The sequence below is a fragment of the Primulina huaijiensis genome, chromosome 1 (genome assembly GCF_012295235.1).
Source record: "Primulina huaijiensis isolate GDHJ02 chromosome 1, ASM1229523v2, whole genome shotgun sequence".
NCBI lineage: Eukaryota > Viridiplantae > Streptophyta > Magnoliopsida > Lamiales > Gesneriaceae > Primulina > Primulina huaijiensis.
The window spans coordinates 8103669-8120365 of NC_133306.1; the positions used below are offsets into that span (position 1 = coordinate 8103669).

General features: G+C 35.5%; 1 protein-coding gene across 3 annotated transcripts; it reads right to left on the reverse strand.

Moving 5' to 3' along the window:
• Positions 1-8707: 8707 nt before the first annotated feature.
• LOC140981102 (BTB/POZ domain-containing protein At1g04390) lies at positions 8708-14681 on the reverse strand. 3 transcript variants are annotated; one of them, XM_073447360.1, is made up of 8 exons: positions 14386-14680; positions 14012-14141; positions 13054-13561; positions 12821-12954; positions 12141-12586; positions 10926-12038; positions 10041-10193; positions 8708-9422 (listed from the first exon to the last, which is right to left on the reverse strand). In XM_073447360.1, exons 1-8 carry the CDS (start codon positions 14484-14486, stop codon positions 8981-8983), a joined length of 3027 nt encoding a protein of 1008 aa, XP_073303461.1. In that variant the 5' UTR covers positions 14487-14680; the 3' UTR covers positions 8708-8980. The 3 variants fall into 3 exon arrangements, with proteins under 3 accessions (XP_073303461.1, XP_073303470.1, XP_073303479.1); XM_073447378.1 differs by lacking the exon at positions 8708-9422 and adding an exon at positions 9448-9804 and having other exon boundaries at positions 14386-14681; XM_073447369.1 differs by lacking the exon at positions 14386-14680 and having other exon boundaries at positions 13054-13578.
• Positions 14682-16697: the final 2016 nt, after the last annotated feature.

Genomic DNA, 16697 nt, shown 5'->3' on the forward strand with positions numbered 1-16697 from the left:
TACTTGGTTTAAAAGAAAAATGATATCTGTGCATGAATTTTTATAAATGATGATATAATGAAATGTTTGAAGGAGATGACTTGATTGTGACTAGTACAAATACGAAAGGATGTGATGATATGTAAGGCCAAGGCTCAGTTGACGGGTGAGAGTGTCACTGATGTCCCCGTCGCCTGTTACCATGGTTATACATAAGATTGATCAATCGCCCAAAAGCTGAAACGAAAGTCACAATTAATTATCTGAATTCAATAAAAAAATGAAACATATACGTATTTGATGAAAGGGAAAAGATGATGAAATGAAAATGTTTTAAGTTCTGCATGTTCAAGATAAAGCTATTTTATTAAAAATATTTTCATTATTGCATATGAATGTATACGCACTACTTGTTATTACAGTTAAGATTTGCTGAGTCAATAGACTCACTAGGCGTGAATGATGTAGATGAGGATGTTTATGATGATATAGGAGCACTTGATGGTTGAACTGGCTGGACTGATGGTGCACATAACCCGAGGACCATTGCTAGTTTTTCCGCACTACTATGATTTAAGAGTACTTTAAAGAATTTATGACTTTTATGTTTTTGAGTTGTTTTGAGGGGATTTAAGAGTTTATGCTATTTTTGAAAAAAAAATGCTAGTTTTAGGTTTGGTTTTACGATTTTATGTTTTGCACTACGTTTTTGGATTTCTAAATAATTAGTTGGTGAGTTTATTATAAATGGTGCAAAGTATATTTATATATGTATATTGTTCGGCTGAAAGTTTAAAATGAAGAAAAAAAATTTCTAGTAAATTTTAAAAAAAACGAGTTAGAAACGTTTCATGAAACTAGCCAGCCTTTATTTTGTGGCAGCTGTACTGGGTCCTCAACGTAAAATAAAACATGAATCGGTAGACCCAGAGTCGATTATGTTAGTTGATGACTTGGATAGTTATTAAAACTATCCATGGGGTAGATTAGCTTCCGAGGAAGCAGTTTATGGGTTGCGAAAAGACCTCGAAAGTAAGTTTGTAGATTATAAAAAAATCGGTCAAACGACGTAAGAATGATCTGGACTTTAGTGGGTTCGGTAGCTTCCATATTACAGGTTTTATTCATCATTTGCAGGTAAATAAATATTGTATGTTTTTCAAAAATTTATTTCTAAGGCTGGAATCATACTATTATACTTGTGTTACGTGTTTTCGCTAGATTTTGGCATATGAATGTTTTCCATATGTTGGTGAAACATTTGCTACCGGTAGAGAGGATGCAAATATCTCGATACCTTGGATGTGTCATTGGGTGACAAAGAAATGGAATAAGAATCATTCCCCTTCGATGTATGATGTCACCAAGTCATTCAGTAGTGTTTTGGACAAGGTAAGGACAAATAATCCAAATTTACTTTTGCATTAGTTAATATATTCTTTGTTAGCTAATGTTAAAAAATAATATTGTCAGGGCACTATTTGTCTGGTGATTTTGTTGATTCTACTCCTGATGTTGTGACCATTCGCACCACGGAGTTGATGAGTTGGGGTGTGGTAGGATTGGTTAAAAACAGTTAAGTGTTTAGAAAGCATGTTAAATAAACACTCGGGCTTTTTGAAATCTTTTGAGTGTGAAACAATCTTTTATTTGACTGCTTCTGAAATCTTGTTTGTCGATATAAATCAGTAAATTAATAATAATGTGGAAATAAAATGAAATATAGATTGAATACTGAGTGTATGGTACTGTAAAAACTGAATATATAATAAACTAGAACACACGAATTTTATAGATGTTCGGAGTATTTAAATGCTCCTACATCATCCCTTCTATCTCAAGGATAGATTTTCGGCTAAAAGACTTTAATGTATTACAACAGGTTGTAATAATCCACTTCAGTTGGACTTATACACTGCCAAACTGAAACTCTTAGTTTTTCAAATTCCTTACAGTAAATAACTGATTCGCTCTTAACAAGTAGCCTGAATGCTATGAATTAATACAGTGAAAATAAGAGCGTAAGTGTACAATTTGTAGACTGAAAAAGTGCTTGAAGAATGTATCGCAACTGATTGATAATTGTTGATAGTTTGTGCAGTACATTTTTTGTACCAACCCTCTTCAAGTGAATCGATCAGCTATATATAGTCTTCGATTCCAACGGTCACATTGAATGCATTTAATGACAAATATTTGTTGAATCTTCGTTTAGTTCAAGTTGATGACTTTTTCAGACAGTGGTATAACGTATCAGACTGTTCTGCTCTGTTACATATGTTCTGCTTTTGTACGAACTATCAGTTTGTCGGCTGATACTATAACTGATGTCGTGGCTCACTGATCAGACTTCAGCGGATCAGTTCAGCTGGACACTTTCAATTCAAATTGATGTCATTTCAGTTTGAGATACTTCAGTTGATGAAGATTCTTCTAGTTCAGTTTAAACGAAGTCTTCAGTTACAAATTCTTTTACTGAACTTTATGTCATCAGTTTTAAATCTTCTTTCAGTTACGATCTTTGATTAAGTCCGAACAGTTTGGCTCTTCAGTTCTCTTGCGGATTTAATTTCCAAACTCTGAAACTTATAATATTCCAACAATTTCCTCATTTTCGGTGTTTGACAGAACTTAGATATTTTGGACTGATGAAATGATTATTTTGATAGACTAAAATAACAAAATTGATTGTAGATAAAATACTGTACATATCCATACATAATCAGGAAATATTTTTCACTGAATTTGAAAGAGGTAAGTACATATTCGTATATATATTTCAAAATGAAAAATACATACGTCCAATATACTAGATACTGAATTAGGACACTTGATCATTTCATGGACTTCTTCTCAGCTGGTCCTTTGTTAGTTGGTTTGTCTGATTCGCTCCTTTTTTTTATTGTTTGTCCCTACTGTTGTCATCTGTTTTTCCCCTTTTTTGTCAACGCCTGCTGTTCTAGTGAAGAGAAGGATTTCTGAGCTGACTTGAGCAGATACTTCAATCAGTTGATCCTGTACAATGTCAATTTTCTTTGAGAGGCTTGTGTGTACAAAATCAATCTGGTAGCTAAGTAGTTCCTGTGAGGAAAGTAGAGTAGGGAGAGTAACTGTTTCTCTTTCCATTTTCTCTAATTTTTCAAAGAGAGCAGTTACATCCTTTGTCAGTTTCTTCAAGTCTTTCGTCGTGTGATCTGTTAGTGTGTATAGACTTAAAGAATGCAGTAGTTGAGTAGATTTGACTTGAGAAATATTGCAACCAAGATTTGTCAGTTCTGATAACATACTGTCCAACATCACATCATCTGCTAGTGTAAGTTCAGGGGAAAAATTTCAGTGTGAAATTTTTCTTTCCCTTTTTCCTTTGAAGTAAATTCCACTACTGCAAGCTGATTTCGAGCAACATCTTGGTCTATATCCTCTATCATTTCCGCTACTATCTCTTCTTGAACTGATAAAATATTAGGCTTATCCTGATGATCAGTTGTAGCAATGGATGCCTTAGCAGTCGTCTGAGAAGTGATCAGTTGAAGAGTAGCTTCGGACATGAAGAAAGTCTCAAGAAGCACCAAGTTGGATGAAATCAATTCAGGCATAGCTGATGAATCCTGGACTGTTGGAGTGAGAGATGGTTCAGTTGGTAACTGAACTGTTTCAGTTTGGACTTCCGCTTCTGTTTTTGAGACGAGTGCATCTTCAATCATTGGTGCCACAAAAACTTCATCAGCAGTTGTATCATCTGTATATTCCATCTGAATGTCCTCAACAACTTATTGCAACAGCTCGTCTACATTTGCTAGGGTTAGCTCTTCATCAATATAGGTAGACGATTGTGCTATGGTGGAATAATTATTGTTGCGGATGAGGATGGTTGATCTACTGAGCAGAGTGGAGGATGGACTTCTGGAACCAGTTCAGCTGGTTGGACCAAAGCTGACTCCGTTTCAGTTGGAACTGTCAGCTGCTCCTTTGAAACTTCAGTTGGAGGGAACTCTTCAGGTGTTGTCGGACTGCTGGTATCTACTGGAATATGTAACTGCTGCCCCATTTCCAAGTCCTCAATCTTCATCTGGAAAGAGTTGAGATCAGATTCCAGTTGATGAAAAACTGCTCGATCAGCATATGTAGTCAGACCAGCTGGATCATAGTTCGTCTTCAATTCAGCAATCACCTCAGTCAGCCTCTTGATTCTCATTAAGTCGAAGAAGTATGACCTTCTCTCCATTGCTTGGGCGACTGAGGTTGCTTTCGCAGCCTTCACCATAGTTGATTCCAATGAGATGAACTTCTTCAGAACTGTCTTCTTCTTTAATTTCTTTGCAAGTGTGACCGTTCTGAAATTCACACGGTCATCATAGTGTTCTAATTTCAGTTCCATGTGCTCATTTATGGCGCCAATAATGAGATCAATCTGCGTTTGAATAGCATTGCTGGGTCTTGGTTCTTCAGTCAGCTTCGCCTTGCCCTTCGGATCAGTTAGAGCATGAGGCAGATCTAATGTTGAACCAGTTGTGTCTACCACCTCTCTGATGAGCACTCCTTTTGAGAGTGTCTGCGGTAGGATTGTGGGACGGACAACTGTGGTGAGAGGAACTGGTATCCCAGTCAGCTTTAGCTTCTAACCGAATTCAGTGATGATTGTTGAGGGGTAGTCAGCTGCAGTCTGTCTTCAGTTTGGCTACATGCAGAATTGACTGAATCAGAATTGTAGGAAGAGGTTACTCAGCTCCTGAGGCCAGTAGTCTGAGCTCAAGAAGAGCTCCTGGAGTAGCAGCTGGCTTAGTTTTATGAGACCTCGGCTTCTTCAGCAGTTGAGGAGATGGGGTCGTCTCCGAATCACTGGTGGACAAGACCAGTTTCTTCTTGGATTTAGGAGCATCATCTGTTTTTGCCTTGACTACTTTCTTCAATTTAGTAGCTCCTTCCTCAACTCCTGATTTCATCGGCTAAACATTGTGAGCTGTAGACCTTGAATTTTATAACTGATGAGGAAGATTCTGGAAGAATCCCTGAGTCCTCAATCAGCCTGCTCAGCTGAAGTGCAAAGCCCTTGGACTGCTTGGTAGATTGTACCATATTTTTCAAAATGGTGAAGAGGATAGATGACCACTTCATCTTGATTCCTTTCACAATAGTAGTCATTATCTGGAACTTTTCACGAGTGAGGGCAGCAAATGAACCGATTTTTGCTAGAATGTCCTTAGCAACAATATCTACCAGTTGCTGAAATTCTGGCTTCAGTTCCTTCTTGGAATCAGACACCTTGACCATCTGTCCACTAGCTGACAGAACAGTTCGCATCTCTTCAATATTAGCAGCTACTACCTCTGAAAAACTGGAGAGGCCTTCAGCTGGAAGTTGAAACAGTGTCCTGAAAAATTATTCATCGACGACCATAGTATGGTCGTTCACCTTCATCTGGATTTTACCGTTGTCAGTAACTGAGCTGGATTCATAAATGGAGAGAATTTATGTAGAGTGAATCTCTTGAGTTGCCATCCCTAGAAAGTGACGAAACCCAGATGCTTCAATCTTCTTGAACATGCTGCGGACTGAATCATCGGAAATTGCCAGAACTGACTCAAAATCGATGGCAATAGCATTTAATAGAAAAGCTGGGGTTTGAGCTGCCATTTCGATTTGATTTTTGCTGCAAAGAGAAAAGATGAATACAAGTGATTTGATCTGAAAGATTCGAGACTTAGAGAATTTTAGAAGTGTGAGAACAAATCTGAGAAAGGGCGGTTGCTAAATATGTTTCGTGACTTTTCAAATTTCGGACACATGGCAGTCTGTTACAAGTTTAACCATAATAATATGTCAACCAGCCATTTCCAGTATTTTTAGAAACTGAATTTGAGCAGTTATATAAAAACAGAAATGAAACGTTTGAAATTCAAAATTTTGAATAAATTTAAATGGAAAACCACAAGTAGTCACGTTTTTTATTATGGAACTTAATTGAATTAAAGTTAATCAACTTAAGTTATAAGATCAGTTGATTTGATTCCTGACTATCAGTCTGTGACTGAATCAGTTCAGTTAATAAATAACTAATGTTTGTCTTATCAGTTGACTTCCTGAAATTTTACGTTCCCCCTAAATTAATCAACAAGATAAATCAGTAAGCCCTAAAATATTTCTATAGTAAGAAAAATTAGTCTCGGGTAGTGGCTTAGTGAAGATATCTACTACTTGTTGTTCAATTGAGATATATTCTAGCCTGATGTCCTTCTTGAGAGCCTGATCTCTAATAAAGTGATGTCTGACATCAATGTGCTTGGTTCTGGAATGAAGAACTGAATTATATATAATCGCAATGGAGATGGTGTTGTCACAGAAGATTGGTGACTCTTTAGCTATTATTCCATAGTCATTCAGTTGTTGCTGGATCCATGGCAGTTGAACACAACTTCCAATAGCTAAATATTAAGCTTCAGTTGTGGAAGTAGCAATGGATGTTTGCTTCTTGCAATATATTAAATAATTAAAAATAATAATTTAATAAAAATATTTTTCTTTACGATCCTCGGTCTCCGTTTCTCGCTCACGTCTTGAATAGAATAATTTAATTAGGCATTCTAATATAAAACCCTACTTTAAACAGGTAAACATGCCTACTACATTTAATTAATACATTTAAAATAATTTAATTATGCATTTTTCATTTTTCCTATATTTACATGTAGTTGGATACGTTATCGAATTTTGGACCTTACATTAGATGTTCAACAATTAAATTGTTTTGATGCATAAATTTTTTACGGATTAGTAGAGGAAGCGGAAGAAGGATAAAGAGTTGAGATAATGAATTGAACTCTTTTAAACTTGAGGACAAGCATGGTTTAGGTATGGGATATTTTGATAGGCTCGTAATAGTTTGTATTTTTTTGTTATATTTTTCATTGTTGTCACTTTCGACGTGCTTAATTGATACATTTTTATGTTATTTTGTTGTAGGATGAGTTTTTATGCTCTTGGGATAAATATGGGTTTAAAAATGAGATTTTATATAACAATTAAAGTTGTCAATATGGACTTTGTGGAGAACTTGAAGCAAAAAAAATTCAGAAGTGGATTTTCGACAAGGCGTGATCACACCTTGTGACTATTCTTCAAATGTCTGCACAATTGAATCTGAAGTTCGAAAATTGCAAGGATAATACCAGAATTTAGACTCTTAATTATGATGTTTGACTTGTGAAAAATATTTGGAGATTGACTTGTGAAAAATATTTGGAGAGAGATTTTGTTATTGGGAGAAATAAATATAAGATAGAGTTTTATTCCATAAAAACTATATACTCTCTTTTGGTATCTTTTTTATATTAAGGTTTCTTTAGTTGATGGGCTTTTTTTCCTTGGCCCGTTAAAAAAAATTTACACGTACAAAGGAAAAGAGAGGCGCGAAAATTTGACAATGAGATTTTCAACCATTATTTACGTGAAGAGCAAGGAGGAGGGCTAAAGAGTGTTTTCTCTCAATTTCTCGAGAACACTAGTTTCCACCTCTTTTATTTATTTATCTATTTTTTTATGGATATTGTAAATCAAGTCATGATTGGCTAAGGTCTTATTTCTGATTCAAGGAATAATTTTGTTACGTCGATTTTATCATTGTGAGGTTTTGCGCTTTAATTTAATATTCTTGTTTGTTCAAATATTTGTTGATTTATAATATAAAGTTATTTGTCGATTAATCTAACAATTCAATTTGATATATAATTTTCTACTGCTATTCATGAATTCAGTGATCCGCAATTGTCATGAACGATTGGAATATTAGTAACGATAGATTAGATGTGTTGTGCTATCTTAGCATATTTAATCTAAATAAATCGACGAAATTCGATCTATCAATTGCAGCTATCTCGATTGTTAGATTTTAGGATTAACCGTTTTCACAAAACGATAATGCTATTTTTAATTAATATGGAACGCTATCGTGCCCAGTTGATTATTGATAAATTTTGACTGGATGCTAAGTTTGGTCAATTAAATTAGAAAACACAAGGATTTTAGAAGCTATCCCTATGATTCTAAGGTTAATTACTTTTAACTGCATGAATAAATAATATGTTAGCCGGTGAACAGTGATACAATTGATAGTGGAACCCCCCTTAAATCAGAGTTTGGTAATATTAAATTTTACTTTTCATTAGTTATTCCTCTTGATTAGTTATTTCTTCTTGCATGTTAAATTAGTCCTAGTATTTTATTTAGTTTTCGTCAAACAAATCACTCTTTTAATCGTCTCTTCTCGAAAGAAATAAATTTCTCGTTCAGTGTGGATTAGACCCAGGTCACCATCACACTCATTTTACTTAGAGAGTAGGAATTTAAATTTGGTGGCTCAACGACAGCACACCATGTTTTTTCATATTCCCAGACCAACTAGGATCCGAGTAAGCTAAGTTACATGCGAAAGGTGAAAATACAAGTCCTTCGACAAACTGCGCCAACATAAAGCCACATCTCCGTGCATTTATGCATTTTAACCCATGAGCTGTCAAAAGTTGTTTGCATCGCTATGCTCCAACTTTTGCTTGTATATATGTTCAAATTGTAATCAAAATGGGAGTGAACAATCTGTTACGCAGAGACATTTGACTTTGTTCACCATATTCCCATCATCAGGTTGGTCAAGAACTTCAGGAAGATAAGGCAAGAAGTGGAGAGAGGGCTACTTGGTAGTTTTTAGGGAATGACACTGGAATTTTTAAGTAAATTCTGCGGAAAACTTTATTTTTTTCACTTAGATGAAAATACAGCCTCTCTTTCCTGTGAATCTATCCTGATAGCATGACGCATGTACGTGTGATGATAATCATCGGGCTTAATCCTGCTGTTCTATTCAAGATAATGAGAAGCGTTTCAGTGTTTTCTTGACAGACGTATTCATTTTTGTACGTGTATAAAGGGGTAAGATCCATCTGCGTGAACCAGAACCAAAACCAAAACCAAAAGCAAAACCAAAACAATGAGTACAGCTGGAACAACTTTACTGATTACTACTACCCTCTTGAGAAAGCCGGACAGATGCGGCACGAACCATCTCAACAAGATTGCTGTCCAGGGCATCAAGCTCACCAGAATTCCGTAGAAGATGATACAAAGGCGCCAAATGATCTGCTGCAACTTGAACCAACTTCCATTGGGATAAATCAGCAGCAACCTGAATTACTTTTGCTGGCAAATTTGTAGAAAAATTCAAGCAAGAGACCACAATTTCATAACATTCTTCATTAAGATGCTCAATGAACCAAAACTCAGCCAGCCAACAGAGCTCCAAATATGATTGAATTTCTTCCAATTTCTCTTCTGGATCCAAATTATCCCACATACAGCCGAAATTAGGTGCAGGCAACTGGTCAGAATAGAACCAACTAACAAGTTTTTTAAGTGAATCCCAACTCACAGGAACCTTGATAGTTTTCAAATGGCTGCAACACATGTTTATAAAAAAATTATGATACTGAGAACACTATACGTGGCATTTCAGGTCATGAACAATTGAACATAATATATCTAGTTCTTCGTCAAACGGTATTTTATACACGTGGGAGAACTATAAGGTGATAAAATATTTTTAACCAAATGGTTAGGCAAGTAAATCATTGTCCTAATTACGTATCATAAATATTATAGATTATAAAGAATGAAAAAGCATCAGTTTGCACGCCTCAATATTTTATCCCAGGTATGTGTACCTATGAAATACAAGAGCAAGAACAAAATGCATCAAGCAAAAAGCATCCGATCTTGTGCCCTAGAAGCAGAAAATTACTTCAGCAGCATCTTTAAGAAACGTCCTTTGTGTCTGAGCTAAAAATGAATGGAGAAAGTGGTAAAGACGTATGCGCTACATAAACTATCCCATGTTTAAACATCACTAGAACATGGACAGTAACAACATATATTTTGAATCAAATATAAATTCATGAACATATATCATAGAGGAATCATAAGGTAAAAGTTTGAAACAGTTTGATGATAGTGGATATGTTGAAATTTCATTATGCCCAAATCAATGGTTAGGTCACTAGAAGCAAATATAATACCTTTCTTGCATTCCTGATTGAAACAAGGCATGTAAATAATCAGAGCTTGACTCCAATACGACTTTGTGAACATGCAAATGAGGAACTGAAGCAAAGCAACTACCACACTTCCAGTGTACCAGTTCTGTCGTGTTGGCTTCCACAAGAAGATCCCTGATTATAACAAAGGAGAGAATATACTCATTATAACATTGAATCAAACAAAATGAATATCTAATTTACACGAGAAAAAATGACCAAAAAGAAATGACCAAACAGTCTCTCCCTTAGCTCGAAACTGCTCCTTGATTTTGGACCAAGTTAGGTGAATAGGTAAACCAGGAATTTCCAATGCCTATCCAGTAATTCGCATGGCTAGAATTCAAAGTTCTCGGGTGATCGTGAGCTCGAAATTGAGCTCAATTTTCACATTTCAAAAGCTTCAATTGGCTTATGAGCTTACAATTATTTTTCAATTTTCTTTACATTTTGTTGATATTTACAGATAAAAATGTTATTACTAATATACACATTTATAATATATTGCAAATATAGTTTCAAGCATAAGCTCATGAAAGTAAGCCCAAGCTTGCAAGCCTAACTGATAATTTGAGCTCACAAATATATTAAAAAAACAGAACTTTTGAACCAAAGCTGAGCTTGTGATCCAGAACTTAAGCTTAATTTTTTTAATCGAACTCCAACTTGAATATGTGAAATTTCACAAGGTGCACTTACTGATAACCAACTCGATTAACCATGGTATCATTCGATTAACCATGTGTAAACAAATATAATTCATTTTATCAATTGTAAATTGATGCATAGTGCTTTCTATATAAAATTCCTATCTAACTCAAAATATTGTTGCCTAGAACCACCTCCAAGGGATAGAAAAACACATACGAAAAATGATGTTTGGCAGGATCGAGAGCAGGACTTAGATCAAATCTTGGTATAGGGGTTTCCCAATTTGGTGCTCTTCTGTGTAGCATTTTAAGCAGACCATCCAATTTACAATGCTTCGACAAAATTTTCAGATTCTTTACAAGGTCGTCATAGCCATGTAAATATCCCAAATATACAAATTCCAACAACTTTAAAAGTGACTGTCGATCCACGTGAGCAGAAAGTTGGACTGAGTTTAGTACTTTTCTCTGCAAATCCTGTTTTACATCATCCCCACTGGATGATTTCTCTGCAAGAATTGATTCTCGAAGAGGCAGTAACAATGGACATCTAACCATAAGAATTACTTCATGAACATAGACAGCTTCTTGATTTACAAGATCGAGCCTTAAATCAGCATTCTCAATCTCATCAAGTGCTTTCCCAATCCGCTTCCCCATTTTACTGGGGAAGCCATATATTCCAAAAAAGCACAATATATAGGCAGCATACCATCTTGAGCCTGGAGAAAACATATTGCCACAGCAGAGTTCCTTGAGTTCCTGAACTATCTGATCTTCAAACTGATAAGTATTTTTAAGAGCAGAATGGGGTACCAATTCGGCAAGGACCCACAAGCTAAAAAGCAAAAACATGTCTTCTCCTTCCCATTCTTCTGCGCCATGGAAGCAACAAATCTGCTCAGTGAAATGACCTTGCAAATGAGGTACCAAACTTGCTCTTTTTACACGAACAGGATTCTTTAACCACCATCTTATAAAGGCGATCAAAGTTTCTATACCTTCACATTTAATGATGAGCTTTCGATATTTTGGCAGGCTGGAATGACACGCCAAACTCATCAAGCTCACCACGATTTGAAGATTTCCCGGAATCGCAAATTCACTCCCATACACTAATTTTATAGTCTTTACTAAATTTTCAAGATAATCCCTGCCATTGGATTGGAGTAGTTTAGATAGTATGGACCTAGCCATGGACGCGATATATTTGCTTGTAGAATAAACCATCATAACAACTGCCCTAGCTGCTGATTCACCCTCGACCACATAAGTGGGACTTATTTGAGAAGTTCGGTGCGGTATCCCTGTTGAGTCAATGAAGGCCAAGCTGTCAAACAAAAAGAAAGGAAGATATGTAAAACACAAATTGAATAAGCAGTGTTTCATGAATAAACATCATGAACAGTTACATAGACAAAACATGGCCTACCATACACATATTATGAGGACCTTAAGTTGAAATTCCTTTTTATGCATCCCACGGTTGAAATTTTCAGCACAATTTACAGCAAGCCCTCCAAGAATATCCCATACATATGGTCTGAGAAATAGTTTAAAATTTAGACCAAGACGTAGTTGCACTGTGATGGCCAGATCATTCACGGATGCCTCAAGTAGCATTTGATGAATTTCGTCATAATTGTCCAAAAGAAGATCAAGGAGGACTCTATCCACTCCTTCTTTCCAAAAGTACTGGTGATGATCACCTGCCCAACGAGTGATAGAAGCCAGACGGCATGCCTCCTTCACAACATGCATTTGGGTTTTTGCAAGCTTTTCAGATTGTGAATTCCAATTCCTGATTGCCATGATCACTGCTTTGACAAGGGGCTCAGAGCATATATTCATCATTTTTATACATCCTGTTCTGCTTAGCTGATTAATTGATGCAGCAAAACAATTCAGGTGCATAAAAGTCAACAACCACCTCATAGGATATGAGAAATTCTATGCTACATTTAGTGAAACACATCCGGTGTAGTCTATACTGTTGTGTTATCTAAAATATAGGCCATAAACGAATTTTATGCAGAATCAATGTATGTAGTGGATAATCTAACAATTATTAAGCACGTTCTTAATCAAACGAGTTCAAGCGCGAAAGAGTACCGCCAAACATTGTGCAAGTTTAAATGCCTCTACACGGACTGATAGTGAATTTGAACAATCCATGCAGGCCACCATCATTGTCAGAAGTGCTTCCCCACTTTCTAGTATCTTATCTGCCCCATTACGGCATAGAGCTGGCAAGGAAAATCATGAAAAAAGTTGCAAGTCCACCATAATAGCTTCAACAAGGAGAATATTTGTAACAAGTACAAGTTGTGTAATAGAGTGAATACCTAATGTCGAATACAATTGTAGGACCGCAACTTTGGCTGAATTTTCACACATGAATTTTGCAGCATCTAGAGTATTTAAGAACTTAGAATCAGTACACACACAGAACCTAAAAGGTGGCCATCGCCACAGTATTTTACTTAAAAGAGAAGCCATTTCTTGAAAGTACTCAATTGGTTTATCATCAACAGAAAATCTATTTATGTTACAAACAAGGAAACTGACAGCCTTAGTTTCCTTCAGAATCTGCAGTACTTTGCTGTCTTTTCTAGAACTAAGCTTTGATAAAATGGCATTTAAGGCAGTGGCGCAAGTCAGAGCAACTTGCAGTTCCTGGGCAGACAACAAAACCGCTAAAGGACCAATGAGGTCCAAAACTTTAGATTGCAGCATTGAACCCGGTAAAACATTAGCCATCTTCACGGAGACATCACAGGCCAACCTCATTAATGGCTGACTTTTGGATTCCAGAATACTCTCTAGTGCTTCTGCCATATCGTCCACTGAATCCTGGAATAAGTAGAGACCTATATAAAATTTCAAACATAGGCAGCGATCATCATCCATTCATTTGAAGAGGTAATTTTTTATAACATGCTTCATATGACACCCCATACGGTATGTAACTTTCATTTTCACCATGTTATTCAAATTTAAACTTATTTAACATAGGAAATGTCTCACCCATGTCATTTCAAACTCCATGAGAAATAATAATAAAATTGCAGACTGCAGTGTCTCTAGTCACTTTAAGCTTTTAGCAATCCATGTGAAACATACTGTTAAAAACAACATTTTGAAGATATAGGTGCAAGTTTAATATACACCATAGATACTTTGGTACAGTGGTGACCAACGTCCAACAGGCGATACAATGCACATAATAGATAAATTTGATTCTATATAAGTAAATCTTACACACACAGTTGTTAGGAGTTGTTCTGAAATAGTGTTTCGTACCTTGACAAGTGGATGTTGTGATATCTCGCTTGAAATACACTCAAGGAACGCATCAATTGATCGAATCACTAGTTTCTGTATCTCAAAGTCCGGACAATGCCATTTCTTTGTTTTCTCCCAATTTTTGCACCTTCAAGATGCAACATAACAAGAAAAGCTCGGTTGTAAGGTTACCCAAATTTTCCACTAAAATCTTCATAAACGTGTGACATATTTTAGCTTAAGCTACGTCTTTCAGCTGAAAATTAATAATTCTCCAACTGATGTCCATCTAGAATAATAAAACTAAAATATAAAAAACCAACGAAAAAAAGTTCAATAGTCGATTAATTCGGTTAACTTAGATGACTGTGAATATGAAGAGTCGCAGGTACCCGAGGTTGAAAGCGTGGTAAAGGCGTCGATGAAGAGTGAGCACGTGGGCGCTGATGCCGCGGCTGTTCTCCGCCGCGCTGCTCCTCGCAGATGAACGCATATTCGCCTTTGATTTATTCTACTCTTCGCGAAAAGTACAATACAACGACTTCTAACACTGTGCTTTGAGCACGTCCAATGAGGATCAGAACTGCCAAACAGATTACAACTGAATTTCGCACGAATCAATTCAGGAATTGCCTCTGGTTCAAGTCAGTGTTCATCTATCTATCATTTTATTGATTGGATGGATTATTATTAGGGCAAATGAGGAAAACGGGAGGGACGGAAGTGTTTATTAAAAAGAAAATGATTGGATGGATTATTATTAGGGAAAATGAGGAAAACGGACGTGACGGACGTGTTTATTAAAAAGTGAATGTAATTTATTTTTTTATCTTTTGTTTTAAATTTGTTTAAAAATTAATTTTTTTATTAGTGTATCTTAATTTTTATTATAATTTTATATATAATAAAATTTATAATTTAATTAAATAAAAAAAACTTACTCGACTCAATCTTTTCCATCTTTTCCGACTCAACCCTAGTTCTCACTTCATTCCTTATCTTCACAAAAAATCCCTTTCTTCTCAACCTCCCATCCTGCATACATTGTTGTGGTTTTTTGTCTAACAATTAACAATGAGTCTACAAGGTATTGTTCTACAACAAATCCAACGAGAAAACCACGTATTTGTAAGAAATTTATTTTTGAGATATGAAATTTATTGAGTCTAGTCAGTATGAAGGTGAAGACTTCACCCCGGGTCGTGTTTCACGACTCAAGGTGAAGGGTCGGGGTGAAGCTTTCACGACCCCCCAACATGGGTCGTGCTTCACGACCTAGCATAAAGCTTGGTCGTGAAGGGGGTCGTGGGTCGTGAAGTACGACCCAGGGTGAAGCTTCACCAAGCTCCCTAGGTCGTGTCTTCTGCACGACCCAGGTTGAAGGGGTCACGACCCAAAGTGAAGTGCTCTTCACCTTGGGTCGTGAAACAAACACAACCCACCTCTATCAATTTAAAATGAACAAAATGGTTTAATTTTAAATTTTTACAACTGAATAACCTTTCTGTTTGTTTTGTTTTGTTTTTTTTTTTGCAGATTTACTTCCCCGCTAAACTTGGAATGAATCAATTCTTTGAATGCAAATTAACTTTAAGATCAAGATACGTTGAAATCTGTAAGAAGATTGTATCATTTTTAAATGAGAAAGAGATAGAATATTTGGTGCAGTACACTCAATTTGGTAATTTAATTTTATGTGCTGAGGATTATAAAAATTCCAATCAATTGTTATGGTTTTTGATTAGTAGGCAAAATTATGATAGTGGAAGTGATGAATTTTTGATGATATATCGTAAACGACCTTTACGATTTTCATTGTTAGAGTATTGTTTGTTAACTGGCCTAAATTGTTCAAACTTTTATCCTATGATACCTGACGAAGATGAATTTAGGGAGAGACATTTTGGTGGAAGTTACTGTATACGTTTGGGGGATTTGATAGATAGAATTGATGAATATGAAAATGATTTAGGAGAAGAATAGACATTGAGAAGGTGAAATTGGCCTGTCTTTTGTTCGTGGTAGGTGTATTAGGTATGCAAAGGAAAAATAAAAATGATACTGTTGATTTAGAATGGATTAGATTAGTAAATAACTTTGATAGTTTTATAAACTATCTCTAGGGTAGAATAGCTTTCGAAGAAGTAGTTTATGGACTTAGAAAAGATCTTGAAACTAAGTTCAGAAGCTATGAAAATTTGGTAGCACGCCGTGGAAATAATCCAGATTTCAGTGGATTCGATAGCTTCCATATAAGTGGATTTATTCATCCTTTACAGGTAACTATATATTGTTCATTAAATGAAATATCCTTGTTATTTTATATCATACTAATAATGTGTTTATTTTTTTTGCTAGATTTTGGCCTATGAATATTTTCCAACAATTGCTGAAGTGTTCACTAGACATCGAGAAGGTCCCAATGTACCGATACCTCGGATGTGTCATTGGTTGACTAGAAAATAGAGTAAAAATCATTCTCCTTCCATGGATGATGTGAACAAAGCATTTAAAAATGCATATATCAAGGTAAATACAAAAAATTCATTTTATTTATTTTTCGTATTATCTAATATATTTTTTGTTAATTGTTAACTAATTTCATGTTTATTGTTAATGATTAATATAGGATATTTCGGGNCTTAATTTTTATTATAATTTTATATATAATAAAATTTATAATTTAATTAAATAAAAAAAACTT